The sequence below is a fragment of the Nycticebus coucang genome, chromosome 2, assembly GCF_027406575.1.
Source record: "Nycticebus coucang isolate mNycCou1 chromosome 2, mNycCou1.pri, whole genome shotgun sequence".
Classification (NCBI taxonomy): Eukaryota; Metazoa; Chordata; class Mammalia; order Primates; family Lorisidae; genus Nycticebus; species Nycticebus coucang.
Genome location: NC_069781.1, coordinates 144,061,705 through 144,078,264, shown reverse-complemented (window position 1 = coordinate 144,078,264; position 16,560 = coordinate 144,061,705). Strand labels below are relative to the sequence as shown.

Genomic DNA, 16,560 nt, shown 5'->3' with positions numbered 1-16,560 from the left:
TCTTCTTGTGTGTCTGCAGTGGGTGCCACTCCTAGGTTGTCTGCCTCTGTAGAGACTTACTTGTTCTGGGATTGGTGGTGGTAGCTGGCTTACAGTTTTGTTTTTTTTTTGAGACAGAGTTTTAAGCTGTCACCCTTGGGGACACAGCTCACAGCTCACAGCAACCCCAAACTCTTAAGTGATTCTCTTGCCTCAGCCTCCCAAGTAGCTGGGACTACAAGTACCCACCAAAACACCCACCTATTTTTGTTGCTGTTGTTGTCATTGCAGTTGTCATTGTTGTTTCAACAGGCCCAGGCTGGGTTCGAACCTGCCAGCCCCGGTGTATGTGGCTGGTGCCCTTACCCACTGAGCTATGGGTGCCACCCTGGCTTACAGTTTTTAAACGTGTTTGTAGTTTAAGGTGTTGCCCGTTGTGAGCAAGCTGAGGTGCACAAGGCCTGAGGACCCACCCTCAGTCCCAAGTTGAGATTTAGGAGATGCGTCCCTGGAGAGCTTGCTCGTATCCACACAGCTCTAGGCATCACACCTTCTGCAGGGAGGCCCTGAGACTCTTCTGTGCTTTGAGCATGGGCTGTCTCTGTAGGAATGTGAGTTATGGTATTGTCAATTATTGTATATTTACAATAATGATGGTAATAATAGTGGTCTGTGTGTGCAGAGAGCCTTTGGGTGCCCACTAAGGACCTCATGTTCCCCCAATGTGTTCATGGCTGGGGTCATATGGAGTAATCCTGGTTTTAAACTCAGGTTTCTCTAACTTTTCATTAATTTATTTATTCTCTCCATCTCCTTAACTTTTGTTTTCTTTTCATTTTTTCTTTCTTTCTTTTTTTTTTTTTTCTTTAATTTATTTGCAGTTTTGGCCGGGGCTGGGCTTGAATCTACCACCTCCGGTATATGGGGCTGGCACCTTACTCCTTGAACCACAGGCACCACCCTTCTTTTCATTTTTTGAGACAGGGTTTTGTTCTGTCACCCTGGCTGGAGTGTGGTGGTATGATCATAGCTCACAGCAACCTCAAACTTGGGCTTTTGCCTCAGCCTCCTGAGTAGCTAGGAGTATAATTCCCGGCTAGTTTTTCTATGTTTAGTAGAGATGGGGTCTTACTCTTGCTCAGGCTGGTCTTGAACTTTTGAGCTCAAGTGCTCTTCCTTCCTTTACCTCCCAAAGAGCTGGGACTACAGGTGTGAACCACCGTGCCTAGCCTAGCTTTTAATTTTTAATATAAAGAATATTCATTTCATTTAATAGTAATTTTTTTTCAAATAAGTAATATAGTCACATAGTTGAGAAGTCAGAATTACAGGCAGAGATACACTGCTACTTCCTCCTCCCGGTTTCACTGCCTACTTGTCCTGACTTTCTAGTCTTTTCTATGACCGTTTGCCATTGTCTGGACTGAATATACAGGTGGACATAACATGGATGAACTTTATGTCCACATTGTGTTAGTGGTGGCATGTTGCATTTCTTCTGTAGCTTGTTTTGCTCATTAAACACACAGTTGGTGCCATAAGGAGGTGTACACATTTTAAGAAAGAAAAAATCTATATTAAAATTGTAATACTCGGGCGGCGCCTGTGGCTCAATCGGTAAGGCGCCGGCCCCATATACCGAGGGTGGCGGGTTCAAACCCGGCCCCGGCTGAACTGCAACCAAAAAATAGCCAGGCATTGTGGCGGGCACCTGTAGTCCCAGTTACTCGGGAGGCTGAGGCAAGAGAATCGCTGAAGCCCAGGAATTGGAGGTTGCTGTGAGCTGTGATGCCACTGTACTTTACCGAGGGCCATAAAGTGAAACTCTGTCTCTACAAAAAAAAAAAAAATTATAATACTCTATATGTACCGATAAGAAAAGATGAACATCTCCAGAGCTGGGCTAATAGGAATTGGTTTCACACTTGAGGCAGTTAGACACTTTGGAAGGTGGTATAACCTGTTTCACCTGGACTGCAGCATCTGGCACTAATTCACAGTACACCTTTCTCCTCACTGTATCCAGGTTCCTTTCCAGAGGAGCCACCCGTTCTCAGTGTGACACTCAGTTTCTCTCTTCTCGCTAGCTGACTGAACTTTTTTCTGTACCAGTTAATTTTTCCAACTAATAGAATAAAGGCAGTTTCCAAAAAAAAAAAAAAAGGAAAGATGAACACAAGTCACGTTGAGCAGGTCTTGTGATTGCAGAAGTCAAGTGTGACTTGAGTATTACAAATTTAATACAGCTTTGGAAAAAAGGAATTTGTTATAAAGTGTGTACGCAGGCTTTTGGTGCCCCTGCATCCTGGCAAGCGCTCTGTATCAGTAAATGGAGCTGCTTTCTTTTGCTGTAGTGGCTCAGTATTCCATTGGTGGATGTGTCTTTTTGTTTTTAATGTGTCTCCTATCTCCTAAAGGTGGACTCTGGGTTATTGCCAAAAATTTGCTATACATACAGTGTTTTGGTGCTGGACTTTGGGTGTGTGTGCCTGTGTGTGCACACTGGTGCCAGTGGCCCCAGTGTGGGTTGATTGCTTTTTGTAACCCCCATCCACAGAGCACTTGTTTCCCAGTCTGGTAGTTGGGTTTTTGCCTGTTGGAGCACAAAACTACCTGGTGTAAGTTTGACCATTTTAAAACACATTTAAGGGTCATTTGTACTATTTTTTACTGGGCTGTGTTAAAATGCAGTGTTATGGAAAGATATGTTCAGTCACCTCATTTTACCTATTAACTGAGTTAATATGGAATATTATGTGTTATTTTGATGTTTTGAATTAATTTCTTTTCTTTTTTTTGGGGGGGGGGTTTATTATCTCAGTGATACTCCTAGACATTTTTTTTGCTGCTGTAAAGAAAATGTTTACTTTGTTATCTTACAGGGATCACTGCAAGAGGTCATCGGTTGGGGGTTAATAGGATGGAAATACTATGCCAACGTGATTGGTCCAATCCAGTGTGAAGGCCTGGCCAGCCTGGGGATCACGCAGATTGCCTGTGCGGAGAAGCGCTTCCTGATCCTGTCACGCAACGGCCGTGTGTACACGCAGGCCTACAATAGCGACACACTGGTGGGTGTCCTAGGTGTTTTGCCAGCACTGTCCCCTTGGTTGGCGGGGCCTCTGCTATGGCTGCTAGTTGTTTGACTTCAAAGGATTGATGAGCAGCTGCTCATTGTATGTTATCAGTCTTGTTTAATAATCTAAGTTTAATTATTACTGTCAAGAATTTGGGCTGTTAAGATCATTAGGAACTCCTTACAGTGAAATGCATGACTGAGGTGGCACCTGTGGCTTAGTGGGTAGGGCGCCGGCCACATACACCCAGGCTAGCGGGTTCGAATCCATCCTGGGCCAGCTAAACAGCAATGACAACTGCAACAACAACAACAAAAATAGCAACATTGTGGTGGGCACCTGTAGTCCCAGCTACCTGGTAGGAGAATCGCTTAAGCCCAGTAGTTAGAGGTTGCTGTGAGCTGTGATGCCACAGCACTCTTATCGAGGGTGACATAGTGAAATTCTGTCAAAAAAAGAAAAGGAAATGCATAGCTGGTCATTATTCCTGTTGCAAAGTGACTTCTCACGTGTAAACTCATTTGACTTGGGGGCTGGGGAGGTAACAAGTGAGGTAATCAGGCTTCATGGGGATGATGACACATTGGGTTGTTCATGTTTCCTTTACAAGAAGGTGCCCCTTCCACTGGCTGGCTGTTCCCTCCGCAGTGTGGCCCAGCATGGCCCCAGTAGGCACTGGTCACACTGCGGAACACTGGGGGCTGCCCACCCTTCTGTCGGTACCAGGTAGGGGGGCTGGAGAACTGGCCATGCAGCTGCCAGAGGCTCATATCTTTTCAGTTAGAGTAGAGTTGTTCATGGGGGATGTGCGATGGAGCAGGGTTAAGCTGTTTAACTTATTCTTGGACTGATGACTAATTTTCTTCCTATTTTTACTCTTTTAGGCTCCACAGCTGGTTCAGGGACTTGCCTCCAGAAACATTGTAAAAATTGCTGCCCATTCTGATGGTCATCACTACCTGGCCTTGGCAGCCACAGGAGAGGTGTACTCCTGGGGCTGTGGGGATGGCGGCCGGCTGGGCCATGGGGACACTGTGTATGTACTGTACACTCCTATAACTGACACCCTGTCCTTTCAGAGTACTGTGTCCTGAGCAGGATGGAATGTACAAAGCGTGTCTGGGTGGGGTGGCACCACGGTGCGCCCACGAGTTGAGGGCAGCACTGATCGGCTTCCCACTTCTTTGCTCAGCTATAGCCAGCTATGTGCTCCTCCTGTTTCATCTACTGAAACCCACCCCCTATCGTCAGAGCTCTCTGAAGCACATCCCACTGCTGTCCCTTCATTCACACACTTTGCTCTTTCCTTGAACCATAACATCTTTTCCACAAGTACAAAAATCAAGTTTCTCAATATTTTGATTACAGTGAGAGAACAGAAATAAAGCTTGTTATAAATGCCAGGTTGTAAAAGTTAAGAGTTCTGGTAGTTTCCTTATAGTGATGGGAACCTTCTTATGCTTTGTTTTGTGAGTGGAGCCTGCTGGGGAGAGCGTTGGCATAGAGTTAGAATTAAGGATGCATGTACATGGTGAACCAGCAAGCCCAGGTCATGTAGGGCAGAGCTCTGAGCAGGGAATGTGCAGCTGCAGGATTTGAATTGACCCCACTGAGCTTTGTGAGGTTAACTTACAAGGAATGAATCAGTTTGAAGTATATGCTTGGATGGGTTTTGGCAAATGCACGTGGTCGGTGCCCCCACAATGAAGATGTATTGCATTTCCACTGTTTCGGAACTCTTTTTCTGTTGGTCCTGCTGCCCACCTCCAGCTCCTGGCAGCCTCGGATCTGCCCTCTGTCACGATTATTTTGTGTTGTCTCAAATTTAATATAAATGAAGTCACATAGCATATATTATATTGTACTTTGTTTCTGGCTTTTTTTCACATGGCGGTGTGAGATCTAGCCCTGTAGTTGGGCCTGTCAGCAGCTGGTTCATTTCCATTGCAGATGGACTACCACTTGGACAATTGTGAATAGAGCTGCAGTGGGTCTACCTGAACAAGTGTTCAATAGAACACCTTTGATCTTCCTACTGGGCACCATGCTTGGCGTTGGAGGTGTTAGGTGTTTTGAGTCCTCTCTTAATTATTTCATAAGGCACCTGAAAGGTCACCTTCCTACATACCTTCAGTGCCTTATGAAATAATTAAGAGAGGACTCAAAAATAATGAGTCCAGATGCTCTTTTTCCAGTAGTGAATTTACTTTGCCAGCACTAATGAGAAATGCCTGGAAGGGCATTCATGTTTGTTCCTTTTCTCCCCACAGGCCCCTGGAGGAGCCTAAGGTGATCTCTGCTTTCTCCGGGAAGCAGGCCGGGAAGCATGTGGTGCACATCGCATGTGGGAGCACCTATAGCGCAGCCATCACCGCCGAGGGGGAGCTATACACCTGGGGCCGCGGGAACTACGGCCGGCTAGGCCACGGTGTGTTGCTTCTTCAGAGCATGGCATGCTGGGGGGTGAGGCGGGAGATAGCTGCTTCTTATGCACTTGAGTAATGGAAATCCTGTTTGTTTGAAGGCTCCAGTGAGGATGAGGCCATTCCAATGCTGGTAGCTGGGCTTAAAGGATTGAAGGTCATTGACGTGGCATGTGGGAGTGGGGATGCTCAAACCCTGGCTGTGACTGAGAATGGTAAGTAGAGCTCTTGCTGTCTGGGCAGGCCCTTGAGGACGTGGATGGCTTTCCTGGAAAGGGTGATTTAGAGGAAATCTCAAGAGGCCACTCACCCTGTCACCCACCTTTAATTGGGTATCGGTGTTGGTAGCCTAAGGGAAAAGGCCCAGGAAACTACAAGGCTTCAGCTTGTGCAGAGCCTGACAGCTGGTTAGCAACTGCCGTCCTTCCTTTGTGGGCATTTTATTTTTTAACTGAAAATGAGAGTTAAAATGGAATTGACATTCTGAGTTGTCTCTGGTTATTATTGTTATTTACATTTCTAAATGTTCAGTTACTCTTGATTCCCTGTGGTATATCCTACTCTGTGTATTCAGCAGTCTGATACTACAGCGTTTGCTGGTTAATGATGGATTTGTTCATTGATTAACTGAAGCAGGGTCTGACACTGTTGTGTGATTATAGTCCACAGGAACCTCAGACTCCTGGGATCAGATGATCTTCCCATCTCAGCCAAGTGCCTAGGATTATAGGCACATGCCCGTGGACCCAGCTGATTTTTTAAATTTTTTGTAGGGATGGGGGTCTTGCTGACTGTGTTGCCCAGACTGGTCTTGAGCTCTTGGGCTGGAGTGATCCTTATGCCTCAGCTCCCAAAGTTCTAGGATTACAGGCGTGTAATCATGTCCTGCCGAGTTTGTTTTTAATTTTAGTTTTGTTCATTAGTTTGTGAGATTGTACTTACTTTCTTTTGGGAGGAAAAAGATTTTGATGATTTGATGGTTAAAATCACATTTTTTTTTTTGTCCCCTGGGTAGAGTGCTATGGCATCACAGCTCACAGCAACCTCCAACTCCTTAGCTTAAGCGATTCTCTTGCCTCAGCCTCCCAAGTAGCTGGGACTACAGGTGCCTGCCACAACACCCAGATGTTTTTTGGTTGTAGTTGTCATTGTTGTTTGGCCGGCCCAGCTGGATTTGAACCTGCCAGCTCTGGTGTATGTGGCTGGCGCCTTAGTTGCTTGAGCTGTAGGTGCTGAGCTAAAATCACATTGATTTTTTTTTTTTTTTTTTTTGCAGTTTTTGGCCAGGGCTGGGTTTGAACCCACCACCTCTGGCATTTGGGGCTGGCGCCCTACCCCTTTGAGCCACAGGCACCGCCCAATCACATTGATTTTTAAAAGCAGCTATACTGATCTGTTCGTCTCACAGAGATCTGTCTTTGACATCTTGTCTGTGGTTGTCATTGCGAGGTCTGTCTATCAGAACTAATCCATCTGCTTTTCCCCCATAGAGTTTGAGTGGTAGATGAAGACTTATTTCTGGGAGTTTCTTTGGGGAAAGATCAAAAATCCTTTCAGACACTTTCATGTACTTGGTGCCTGTAATTCCCACTGCCGCTGGCAGTGTAGAAGCAAGAGCCATCTTGTTCTGTTCCTGGAGTCTGAGAGCAAAGATGGTCTGTGTGTCACCTGCAGGGTTTCTGCCATGAAGTTTTCATGTTGGCATCTCATTTTAAAATATCTATTATTGAATGAATGATAGACATTGCAAACCTTTCATCCAAAAAGTATTTTCTTAACTGAGCTGCACTGGGGTACTGCCCTTGCAGTCTTGGTGTGAGTGTGAAGTTGCTGTGTTCGTACAGCTCCATGGTGGTATGCCAACTTATGAGGCTGTGGACATCATCTGCCTCACTCTGTATTTCTTTGGTGCAGATCTTACAGGGGAACGTCCTGGCTATACTGTTTTTTTCTGCCATGACTGGTATGGTGGAGGCAGTCCGGCTTGGGGTGATGAGCTCACTGAAAACATTGGTGAAATTGGGGAATCTGAAGGTGGGCTGTGTGAACAACAGACTTTTGACCAAAGTATATAGAAGTCCATATGCTCTCTGATTTTTGTGAATGGATCTGCTGTGTTTCCTTTTTGGCTACCTAATAGTATTTCATCTACAGTTTTCAGTGTATATCGGGAGTTTGCATGTTTTGCAAAAAGAGTTGTATTGGGATATAGCCTTGCCAGCTGGCTTGTGTATTGTCTGTGGCTGCTTTCATGAGACAGTGGCACAGCTGACTAGATAACTGTCACAGGGGGGCGGTGGCACAGCTGACTAGATACCTATTACAGGGACCGTACTTGGCACAGAGGCTATAGAAACACTTGATACCTGGCCTATGAAGTAAAGTTTACCACTCTTTGGTATAGATTATTTAAAATAGAAGGGTCACATAGTCACTTATATAGCAACCTGATTTCTACCTTCTGATTTTTTCTCATTTTTTATAGTTTTCTCCTATGCTTGATATAACAATTTTGGTTTTTAGCAATTCACCTTTATGTGTTTTGAGTTTTTACAAAGTATTCAGCTTAGTGTTCACAGTTTTAAAAAAGTATTTATTTTTGCGGTTACATTTTGTTCTTTTATGTGCAATTTAACCAAATCACATAATCGCGCTGACAGATGCACTTGGGAACAAATACAGTGGTGTACTGTGGTCGACCAGTGCGCAGGATGGTGGGAGCAGAAGCATACGGCCTCCTTGGAGAGCAGTCATGAGCCATAGTGTGCTCTGGGCCACAGTGACAGTGCTGAGTGGAGGCAGGGGGGCTTCAGTATATAGTTGAAGCAATTATTATTGAACCCTACCCAGTAAGAATCAGGACTTTGTGTTTCATGTAATTAAAACTAAACGAAAACCCAACCTCCCACCCCCCTTTTTTTTTAAGAGATGGGGTCTTCACTATGTTGCCTAGGCTGGAGTGCTGTGGCTATTCACAGGTGTGATCCCATTACTGATCACATGGGACCTTTGACCTGCTCTGTTTCCGACCTGGGCCTGTTCACCCCTCCTTAGGCAACCTGGTGGTCCCCCACTCCCGGGAGGTCACCATATTGATGCCGAACTCAGTGCAGACACCCGATTGGCATAGTGCACTATAGCTCAGAACTCCTGGACTCAAGCAATTCCCTGTCTCAGCCTCCCGAGTAGCTGGGACTACAGGCACATGCTACCGTGCCTACCCCAACTTTCCCTTTTTAATTGCTTCTTTTTTTTTTTTTGAAACAGAGTCTCACTTTGTCGCCCTTGGTAGAATGACGTGATGTCATGGCTAACAGCAATCTCAAACTCCTGGACTTAAGCAGTTCTCTTGCCTCAGCTTCCCAAGTAGCTGGGACTGCAGGCACCTGCCATAACACCTGGCTGTTTTTAGAGACAAGGTGTCACTCTTGCTCAGGCTGGTCTCCAACCCATGAGCTCAGGCAGTCCACTGGACTCGGCCTCCCAGAGTGCTGGGAACACTGCACTTGGCTTGTTAATTGCTTGTATGTCAACTTGAGGTGTAAACTGGATTTCATTAGGTCAGCCGCTACCCATGTGGTGGTAACTCTGTACATTGGGGACTATTTTGTTCAGCCATTTAAAATTTTTCATGCACATTTATTTATACCTAAATGCATTTGTATTTTTTAGGGCAAGTGTGGTCTTGGGGAGATGGTGACTACGGGAAATTGGGCAGAGGTGGTAGTGATGGCTGCAAAACACCAAAGTTGATTGAGAAACTTCAAGACCTGGATGTTGTCAAAGTCCGCTGTGGAAGTCAGTTTTCAATTGCTTTGACAAAAGATGGCCAAGTTTATTCATGGGGGAAAGGTGATAACCAGAGACTTGGGCACGGAACAGAGGAACACGTTCGTTATCCCAAACTCTTGGAAGGCTTACAAGGTGAGTGTAGAGGTAAACTTTTAAAACCCTTTGGGACAGTTTCTTTAGTAATCTTTAAAAGTTTGCACGGGTTTTCCCCCTTGACCTGACATTTCGTGAGTGGACCATCATTAGAAACTTTTACGAGCGTCTTGGTAGGGACACATAATAATTGGAAATTGTTTTGTCTATGTTAAAAAGTAGCCTGGAATTATTCTCACTGAATGAAATTTGAAACCCATTCAGTTTTATTAATATTTGAGAGCTCTTTCTGTGGCAGGCACTTATTCATCACTCAGTAGGCTGAGCTTCTGTGTGGTGAGGTTCTGTGTGCTTGTAGTGCAGACACTGGTGAGACCATGAGTGTGCCTGTGCTGGGAGGTGGGATTGGGGGTGCTCCCATTTGAACTTGTCCTTGGTGGGTAAATCCTGCTTGATCCGTTGGAAAGGTGTCCAGCATGTGCTATTGCTGGAGAGGACAGAGAGAAGCCAAGCTGTGTGGGGTGTGTACTGGCGCCTGCAGTGTGGGCTGCCAGTGTGGGCAGAGGGCAGGGACTTCTTGAAGAAGGCTCTGGAATGCTTTTATGGGACTTTTACTGGGGAGGTTGTGCTACAGGAAGTGAGAGGACCATCAAAACCATGAGAATTGGCCTGTGAGAGGGGTTTTTCAATGGGGAAACTCAGGTTTCCACCCTGCTTGGCCTGCTGGCTGGGAGGTGGTTTCCACCCCAGCAGAGTGAGCTGATGGCAAGGTTCGGAAGAAGTTGGAGGTCAGCGAGAGAGCATCCAGTGGGGTCTTCAGTGGCTTCACTGGTTTAGGGTTGGGCCTGCTGTGTTTCAACACAAATTTAATCACAAACACAGGCTTTGGTCTGCATTTTGTGCTATAGTGCATTCCTTATGCTTTTGCTTCTTTATTTAGGGGTTTTGGAAGTAGAACTTCTAAGTGGCGAGTTCCTTTCCCTGTCAGTTTTATTTTGAAGAATGTTAATATCTTGATGAGTAGGAGTTTGTGTGCTTATGTGGTATTGATTATTTTTTAGGCTTCTGAGATAAGTTGTAGAGCAGGAGTTTGCTGTATGTCATGGAAGTGTATTTGAATTGCGTTTGCCTTCTTATTTATAGTTTCTTCCTTTAGGGAAGGAAATCAGCTTTCTCACTTGCATTTATTAGATGCAACAATAGCTCAGTATGAGAATATTTAAATTACTGTTGTAAAATCTTTTCCAGTTGCTTTGTTAACTTATGGTAGACTCTTAAGGTAGTATAGAGATTTTCAGCTGTATAATTTTATATGTTGGCATTTCTGAGAAACATCCTTATTGCTGGTCATGTTAGATTTACTAATAAGGAAAAACATGATACTTCGCTAACACCACTTGAATAGAAAAAAAAGTTTTGTAACATTTATATCATATAATTGTGAGAGAAAAATAAATTTATTTTTATAAGAAAGCTTCCTCAGTGAAGAATGTGCTTTGCATGATGATGTCTGGGGCAGGAGAATATGATGTGTTAGTTAAGTTAAGAATATACTCATTTCTGGCGGTGCCTGTGGCTCAAAGGAGTAGGGCACTGGCCCTATATGCTGGAGGTGGTAGGTTCAAACCCAGCCCCACCAAAAACTGCAAAAAATAAAGAATATACTTGTTTCTTCCTAAATGAAAATCTGCATAAGGAGAAAAACTGACATATCCTTTTCATACCCTAGCATTATTCTATTTGTAGGCTGGAGGTCTTAGCAAATTGTATTTGACAAAGCACAAGAGTTTAAATCACATCCTCTAAGCAAATGAATTGTTCTTAATATTAAAACAACAAATTATCAGACTGGGTGCCGTGGCTTACATCTGTAATCCTAGTACTGTGGGGGGCTGAGTTTAAGACCAGCCTGAGCCAGAGTGAGACCTTGTCTCTAAAAATAGCCAGGCATTGTGGTGGGTACCTGTAGTCCCAGCTACTTGAGGGGCTGAGGCAAGAGAATCATTTAAGCCTAAGAGTCTGAGGTTGCTGTGTGCTGTGACGCCAGGGCACTCTACTGAGGGTGAGAAAGTAAGACTTTGTTTCAAAAACAAACAAACAAAAAAACCCAAATTACCCTCAAGAAGTTAAAATTAAATGTCTCTTACCTGAATGGCCAGGTGTAGATATCTTCATGCCACAGAATTCTTAGTCTTGACGCTACAACTACACCCCTGTTTGCTTGTAGGGAAGAAGGTGATTGATGTGGCCGCAGGCTCCACCCACTGCCTGGCTCTGACCGAGGACAGCGAGGTCCATAGCTGGGGGAGCAATGACCAGTGCCAGCATTTTGACACCTTGCGCGTGACCAAGCCAGAACCCACTGCACTACCAGGACTGGACACCAAGCACATAGTGGGAATCGCCTGTGGGCCTGCACAGGTGCTGCATATAGAGCATGCATTGGTATTCTGTAGAACTGGTTTCCACTTGTTCATTTCAGTATGTAGAAAAACCATGAATTTTTGTGTGTTTTCCGTATGTCCTGTAATTATACTGAACCCACTTGTTCTGTGAACTTCCTTGTGGTTTCCTTGGTGTTTTCCTTATAGACAGTTATACTGTGTATACAACAGGGACGTTTTTATTTCTTCCTTTCCTATCTCTGCCTTTTCTGTCTTTTCTTTGCCTTATTGTCCTGGTCACTACTGCCAATGTGATGTTTTACATGAGAGGTGAGAGTGGACACCCCTGCTGCGATTCCATTCTTCACCATCAACTGTGAGGATTTTTTTGTAGATGCCGTAAGGTTAAGGCAGTTTCCTTTAATTCCTAATTTTTGGAAGTTTTTTAAATAAGTCCTGATTGGATGGTGACATTTGTCAAATGCTTTTTCTTCTCAAATGAAATGGTCATGTAGTTTTCCTCCTTAGTTTCTTCACATTTTGGATCTTTACATGGGAACCCCGCCTTGTATTACTGAGGTAAACTTCATCTGGTCGTGGTATGTCATTCTATTTACATACTTGTGAATTTGATTTGCCAATACTTGGTCAAGGATTTCTCTGTTGATGGCTCGTGAGGGATACCGGTTTGTGGTTTTGTTTGCTTCTTTATTTCTTTGCCTGACTTTCTATTAGGGTCAAGCTGGCTTCATACACAATGTTGGTTCCTCCTCTTCTTTTTCCTAGAAGAGATTGTGTAGAATTAGTGTTATTTCTTTGAATGTTTATCTGTGAATTGATCCGAGCCTAGGGATTTATTTTTAGATGATTAACTACAAATTAAATTTCCTTTATAGATAATAGAACTATTTTGGTTATCTGTTTTTTTCTGGTTGGTTTTTGTGGTTTGTGGCACTCATGAGTTGCTCCATTTCATCTTAAGTTGAGCCAGTTTTTTTTTTTTTTTTTTTTTTGTGGTTTTTGGCTAGGGCTGGGTTTGAGCCTGCCACCTACGGCATATGGGACCGGCGCCCTACTCCTTGAGCCACAGGCGCCGCCCAAGTTGACCCAGTTTTGTGTGTGAAGTTGTCCTTGGTATCTTCTTACCTTTTGAAGTCTGTGTGGTCTGTGATATGTCCTTTCTTTCATTCCTGACACTGATAATTTTATCTTTTCTGTTTTTTCTTTGTTAGTTTTGCTAGGGGTTTATCAGTCTTGTTGAACCACCCATTAGTTCCTTTAATTTTACGTTTTTTTAAAAAGATTTCATTGATTTCTGCTCCTGTTGCTATTTTTCCCTTTTGCTTGTTATAGGTTTGCTTTGTTCTTTCTCTATTTTCTTAAGGTAGAAGCTTAGATTGTTGATTTTAGGCTTTTTTTCTTTTGTAATATAAAAGGCATCTACACGTTTTGATGTATTTTCATTTTTGTGCAGTTCACAGTATTTTCTGATTTCTCTTGGGTACTCTTTGACTCATGGATTATTAAGTATGTTATTTAATTTTGAAGTGTTTGGAGGCTGTTCTGTTACTGTTTTGTTACTGATTTCTACTTTAATTCCTTTGTGGTTGGAGAATAAACTCTGAATGATTTCACTTTTACATTTGTTTGGATTTATGTCTCAGAATGTGTTCTGTTAGTAAATATTCTCTGTGTGCTTAAAAAGCATATGCATTTTGCTTTTGTTGGGGGGAATGTCCTATAGATGTCAGATCTGGTTTATCAATCATATTGTCCAGTTCTTCTAGATCCTTGCTGATTATTTGTCCTCTGACTAGGAGGGTAGTATATACCTGTATATTATATATCCAGTATTCCACTGTCTACTTAGAGTTACTACTGTACCACTTCAAGTGGATCGAGATCCTCACTCCTGTCCACCAATGTCCATTAATAATTTTGAGAGTAAGATTTTTTAAGACCTTTTTACTTTTTAGGTACGGCAAATGAAATGGGACTAGTGAAATGGGAGAGAAAATTGAAAGCTGATTGTATACACATGTGTGAATTAGATAGCCGTGGGAGTCCATGTGCATTTGGGCTGTTAGAGGAAGGATAAATAATGATTTAAGGCCTCTTCATTATACACAGTGGTGAATCTCTCCTGTGGGACAGACCAGCAGATGAATTTGGAGAATCATTTTAGGTTCTTCTGTTTCCTCCACAGAGCTTTGCTTGGTCATCTTGTTCTGAGTGGTCCATTGGCCTCCGTGTCCCCTTTGTGGTGGACGTCTGCTCAATGACTTTTGAACAGCTGGACCTCCTGCTACGGCAAGTGAGCGAGGGGATGGACGGCACTGCTGACTGGCCCCCACCCCAGGAGAAGGAGTGTGTGGCCGTGGCCACGTTGAATCTTCTGCGCCTTCAGGTGGTGTTGGTTTCCCTTCCTCCTGCTCCTTTCATAAGTGTCTCAGGGATTTGTAAGAAGGTTTATATGTAAGGAAAGTTTATATGTATGGATTTTAGCCTGTTTGGTGAATTGTTAATGAAAACCTAAAATATTTTAAGGGAAGATTATGATGAAGTCATATGTATGAGGCTCAAAAAACTCGATGTGATTATTTTGTTTATCCTGGAGTCAGTGTCTGCATGCAAGTAAGAGACTGTGGACTGTGTTATTTCTGCTGTAATCTGCTTGTTGGCATTCATGGGGCAGGCTATCTTGGGTTTACTGTTGTTGTGTATGGAGAAGTGACTGGGTGAAACAGCCGGTGACTGAGAGAGATGAGAGAGAGCTCAGCTGACAGCACTAGCCAGTCTCCTCTGGACTGTGAAACCATCCTCAGTGAGATAGCGCCCCCAGCAATACCTTCCTTTCCTCAAGGTGGAGGTGACAGGGAAGTGTCAAAATAGAAGCTCCAGAAATCTTCCTCCCTCCCTCCCTGATAAAACGATAACTGAAATCTTTGGTCATTATATCTTTCTTTGTAATAAAATTCTATAAACTTATGACAAAACCACAGTTTTTCTGGACAAAGCATTAATACATTTTCCCTTTTACTACACAATGATTTCTGTGTAACCCATCACATCCCCTCCCCTTTTTGGCATTGGCTTCTACAGAGCACAGAATTGAACGCAGTGTTTACTGCGGTGATCAGCAGAGGTCTGGAGCAGACGTGTCTTCCTCCAGAGCCTTCTGGGGCAGCTCATCTGTTAGTGACACCTGTGGCGTCGTGTCCTTTCTGTGGATGTGCTCCAGCTGTTTGTTACTTAGTATGGTTTGTGGTGATGTTGCTGTTCTGGTCAGTGCTGGGGAGATTGACTTCATATATGTCTTAGGCTGTTGAGGTTTCCCCAGAGCACAGTTTTGTATCCACTTCTTGGGATTCTGTGGGTTTCACAGGTTCTGGCTGAGTTAGTGTTCATTTCATGATGTGTGACATCCATACCGATGACTGGTGTCTGTTTGACTTCACCTCTTGTCACAGGGCAGGCTTGGCAATGTGTGCCTTCTGGTTGGGGCTAGCTGGTGGGTAGGTGGTCCTGAGTGGCTCCCATCCTTCTGCAGGAAGCTTGGGTTCAGTGGGTTGTTGCAGGCAGTGGATTGTTGCAGAGGGGGCTGCCCCATTCCCCCGTGGTCTTGGCCCAGCTGTCATAGCCCAGAACTGTTTGCCTGCTGCTGTGGGTTTTAGCTGTACCCAGAGACGAGGAGAGGTTCAGGCCAAGGTTAATGAAATGGGACAGAGACCCACCTGGGCAAAGATGGTAGCTGCAATGGTGATAGTTGGGAGCTTGTTTTTATCCTGGGCGTAGGGGGAGAAAGATTCCACAGGTTGCTGGAAGGCTTTGGCAGGCTAGGGTCTTTCCAGGGGAACTCTTGGCATGGGGCCAGGTAGGCCTTTTGTTCTGGGAGGGGAGGTCAGGAAGGGCTTAGCCCCTAACATACGTGGGTTCTGGGTCTGCCTTTGAGGAAGTGCTTTCTGTATTCTCAGCTTGGCTATCTAATCTTTCACTGCATTTTTGGTTTATCATATCCTTGTTTGTCTGTTTGCAGAGTGCGGGGTGGGATGAGGTGCTGTGTCTGTATCATTTAGCCTTCTAGGCTGTCTTGAGCCTCTCCATGTCTGTATTCATAGCTGGGTTAGAAAAAATTCCTCTTTCTTGTAAAGTACCTTACAATGGATTTTGGCAAGCGTGGGTAAGATTCTTTTTTAGTACAACTTATAAAAATAATATGTACTGAGAAATTATTTAATATTTCAATTGAGTTTTGTTCAGTCTTTTATAAGATGTTGGTATTCGTTCTGTTTTAGAGCTTCTGAGTGAAAATTGTTTTTCTCCTTTCAGTTGCATGCTGCCATTAGTCACCAGGTTGACCCAGAATTCCTTGGTTTAGGTCTGGGCAGCATCCTCCTGAATAGCCTGAAGCAGACTGTGGTGACCCTGGCCAGCAGCGCGGGTGTGCTAAGCACCGTGCAGTCAGCTGCCCAGGCCGTGCTGCAGAGCGGCTGGTCTGTGCTGCTGCCCACAGCTGAGGAGCGGGCCCGGGCACTCTCTGCTCTGTTGCCTTGTGCAGGTGGGCTTGGTCAGGGCACAGGAGTGGGCGTAGGTGGGGCTGCCAGAGGGGATGGCACGTCACTCACATTAGCAACATTTTTTCTTTTCCAGTTTCAGGCAATGAGGTGAATATAAGTCCAGGTCGTCGATTCATGATTGATCTTCTGGTGGGCAGCTTGATGGCTGATGGAGGGTTAGAGTCTGCCCTCAATGCAGCCATCACTGCAGAAATCCAGGTATGGTCCCAGGAGCTCACACAAGCCTGCGCAGTGG

The 16,560-nt window shown here is 44.4% G+C and overlaps 1 protein-coding gene across 11 annotated transcripts in view; it reads left to right on the top strand.

Annotated features, from left to right (window-relative positions):
• The window catches only part of HERC2 (HECT and RLD domain containing E3 ubiquitin protein ligase 2), a 275,737-nt gene that overhangs the window by 119,140 nt on the left and 140,037 nt on the right, over positions 1-16,560 (top strand). For all 11 annotated transcript variants that reach the window (XM_053582031.1, XM_053582025.1, XM_053582027.1 and 8 more), the window contains 9 exons: positions 2,862-3,050; positions 3,941-4,092; positions 5,327-5,484; positions 5,581-5,694; positions 9,152-9,403; positions 11,592-11,785; positions 13,955-14,155; positions 16,078-16,306; positions 16,399-16,523. In XM_053582031.1, coding sequence (XP_053438006.1) covers positions 2,862-3,050; positions 3,941-4,092; positions 5,327-5,484; positions 5,581-5,694; positions 9,152-9,403; positions 11,592-11,785; positions 13,955-14,155; positions 16,078-16,306; positions 16,399-16,523 — 1,614 coding nt within the window. The remainder of the gene's footprint in view (positions 1-2,861; positions 3,051-3,940; positions 4,093-5,326; positions 5,485-5,580; positions 5,695-9,151; positions 9,404-11,591; positions 11,786-13,954; positions 14,156-16,077; positions 16,307-16,398; positions 16,524-16,560) is intronic.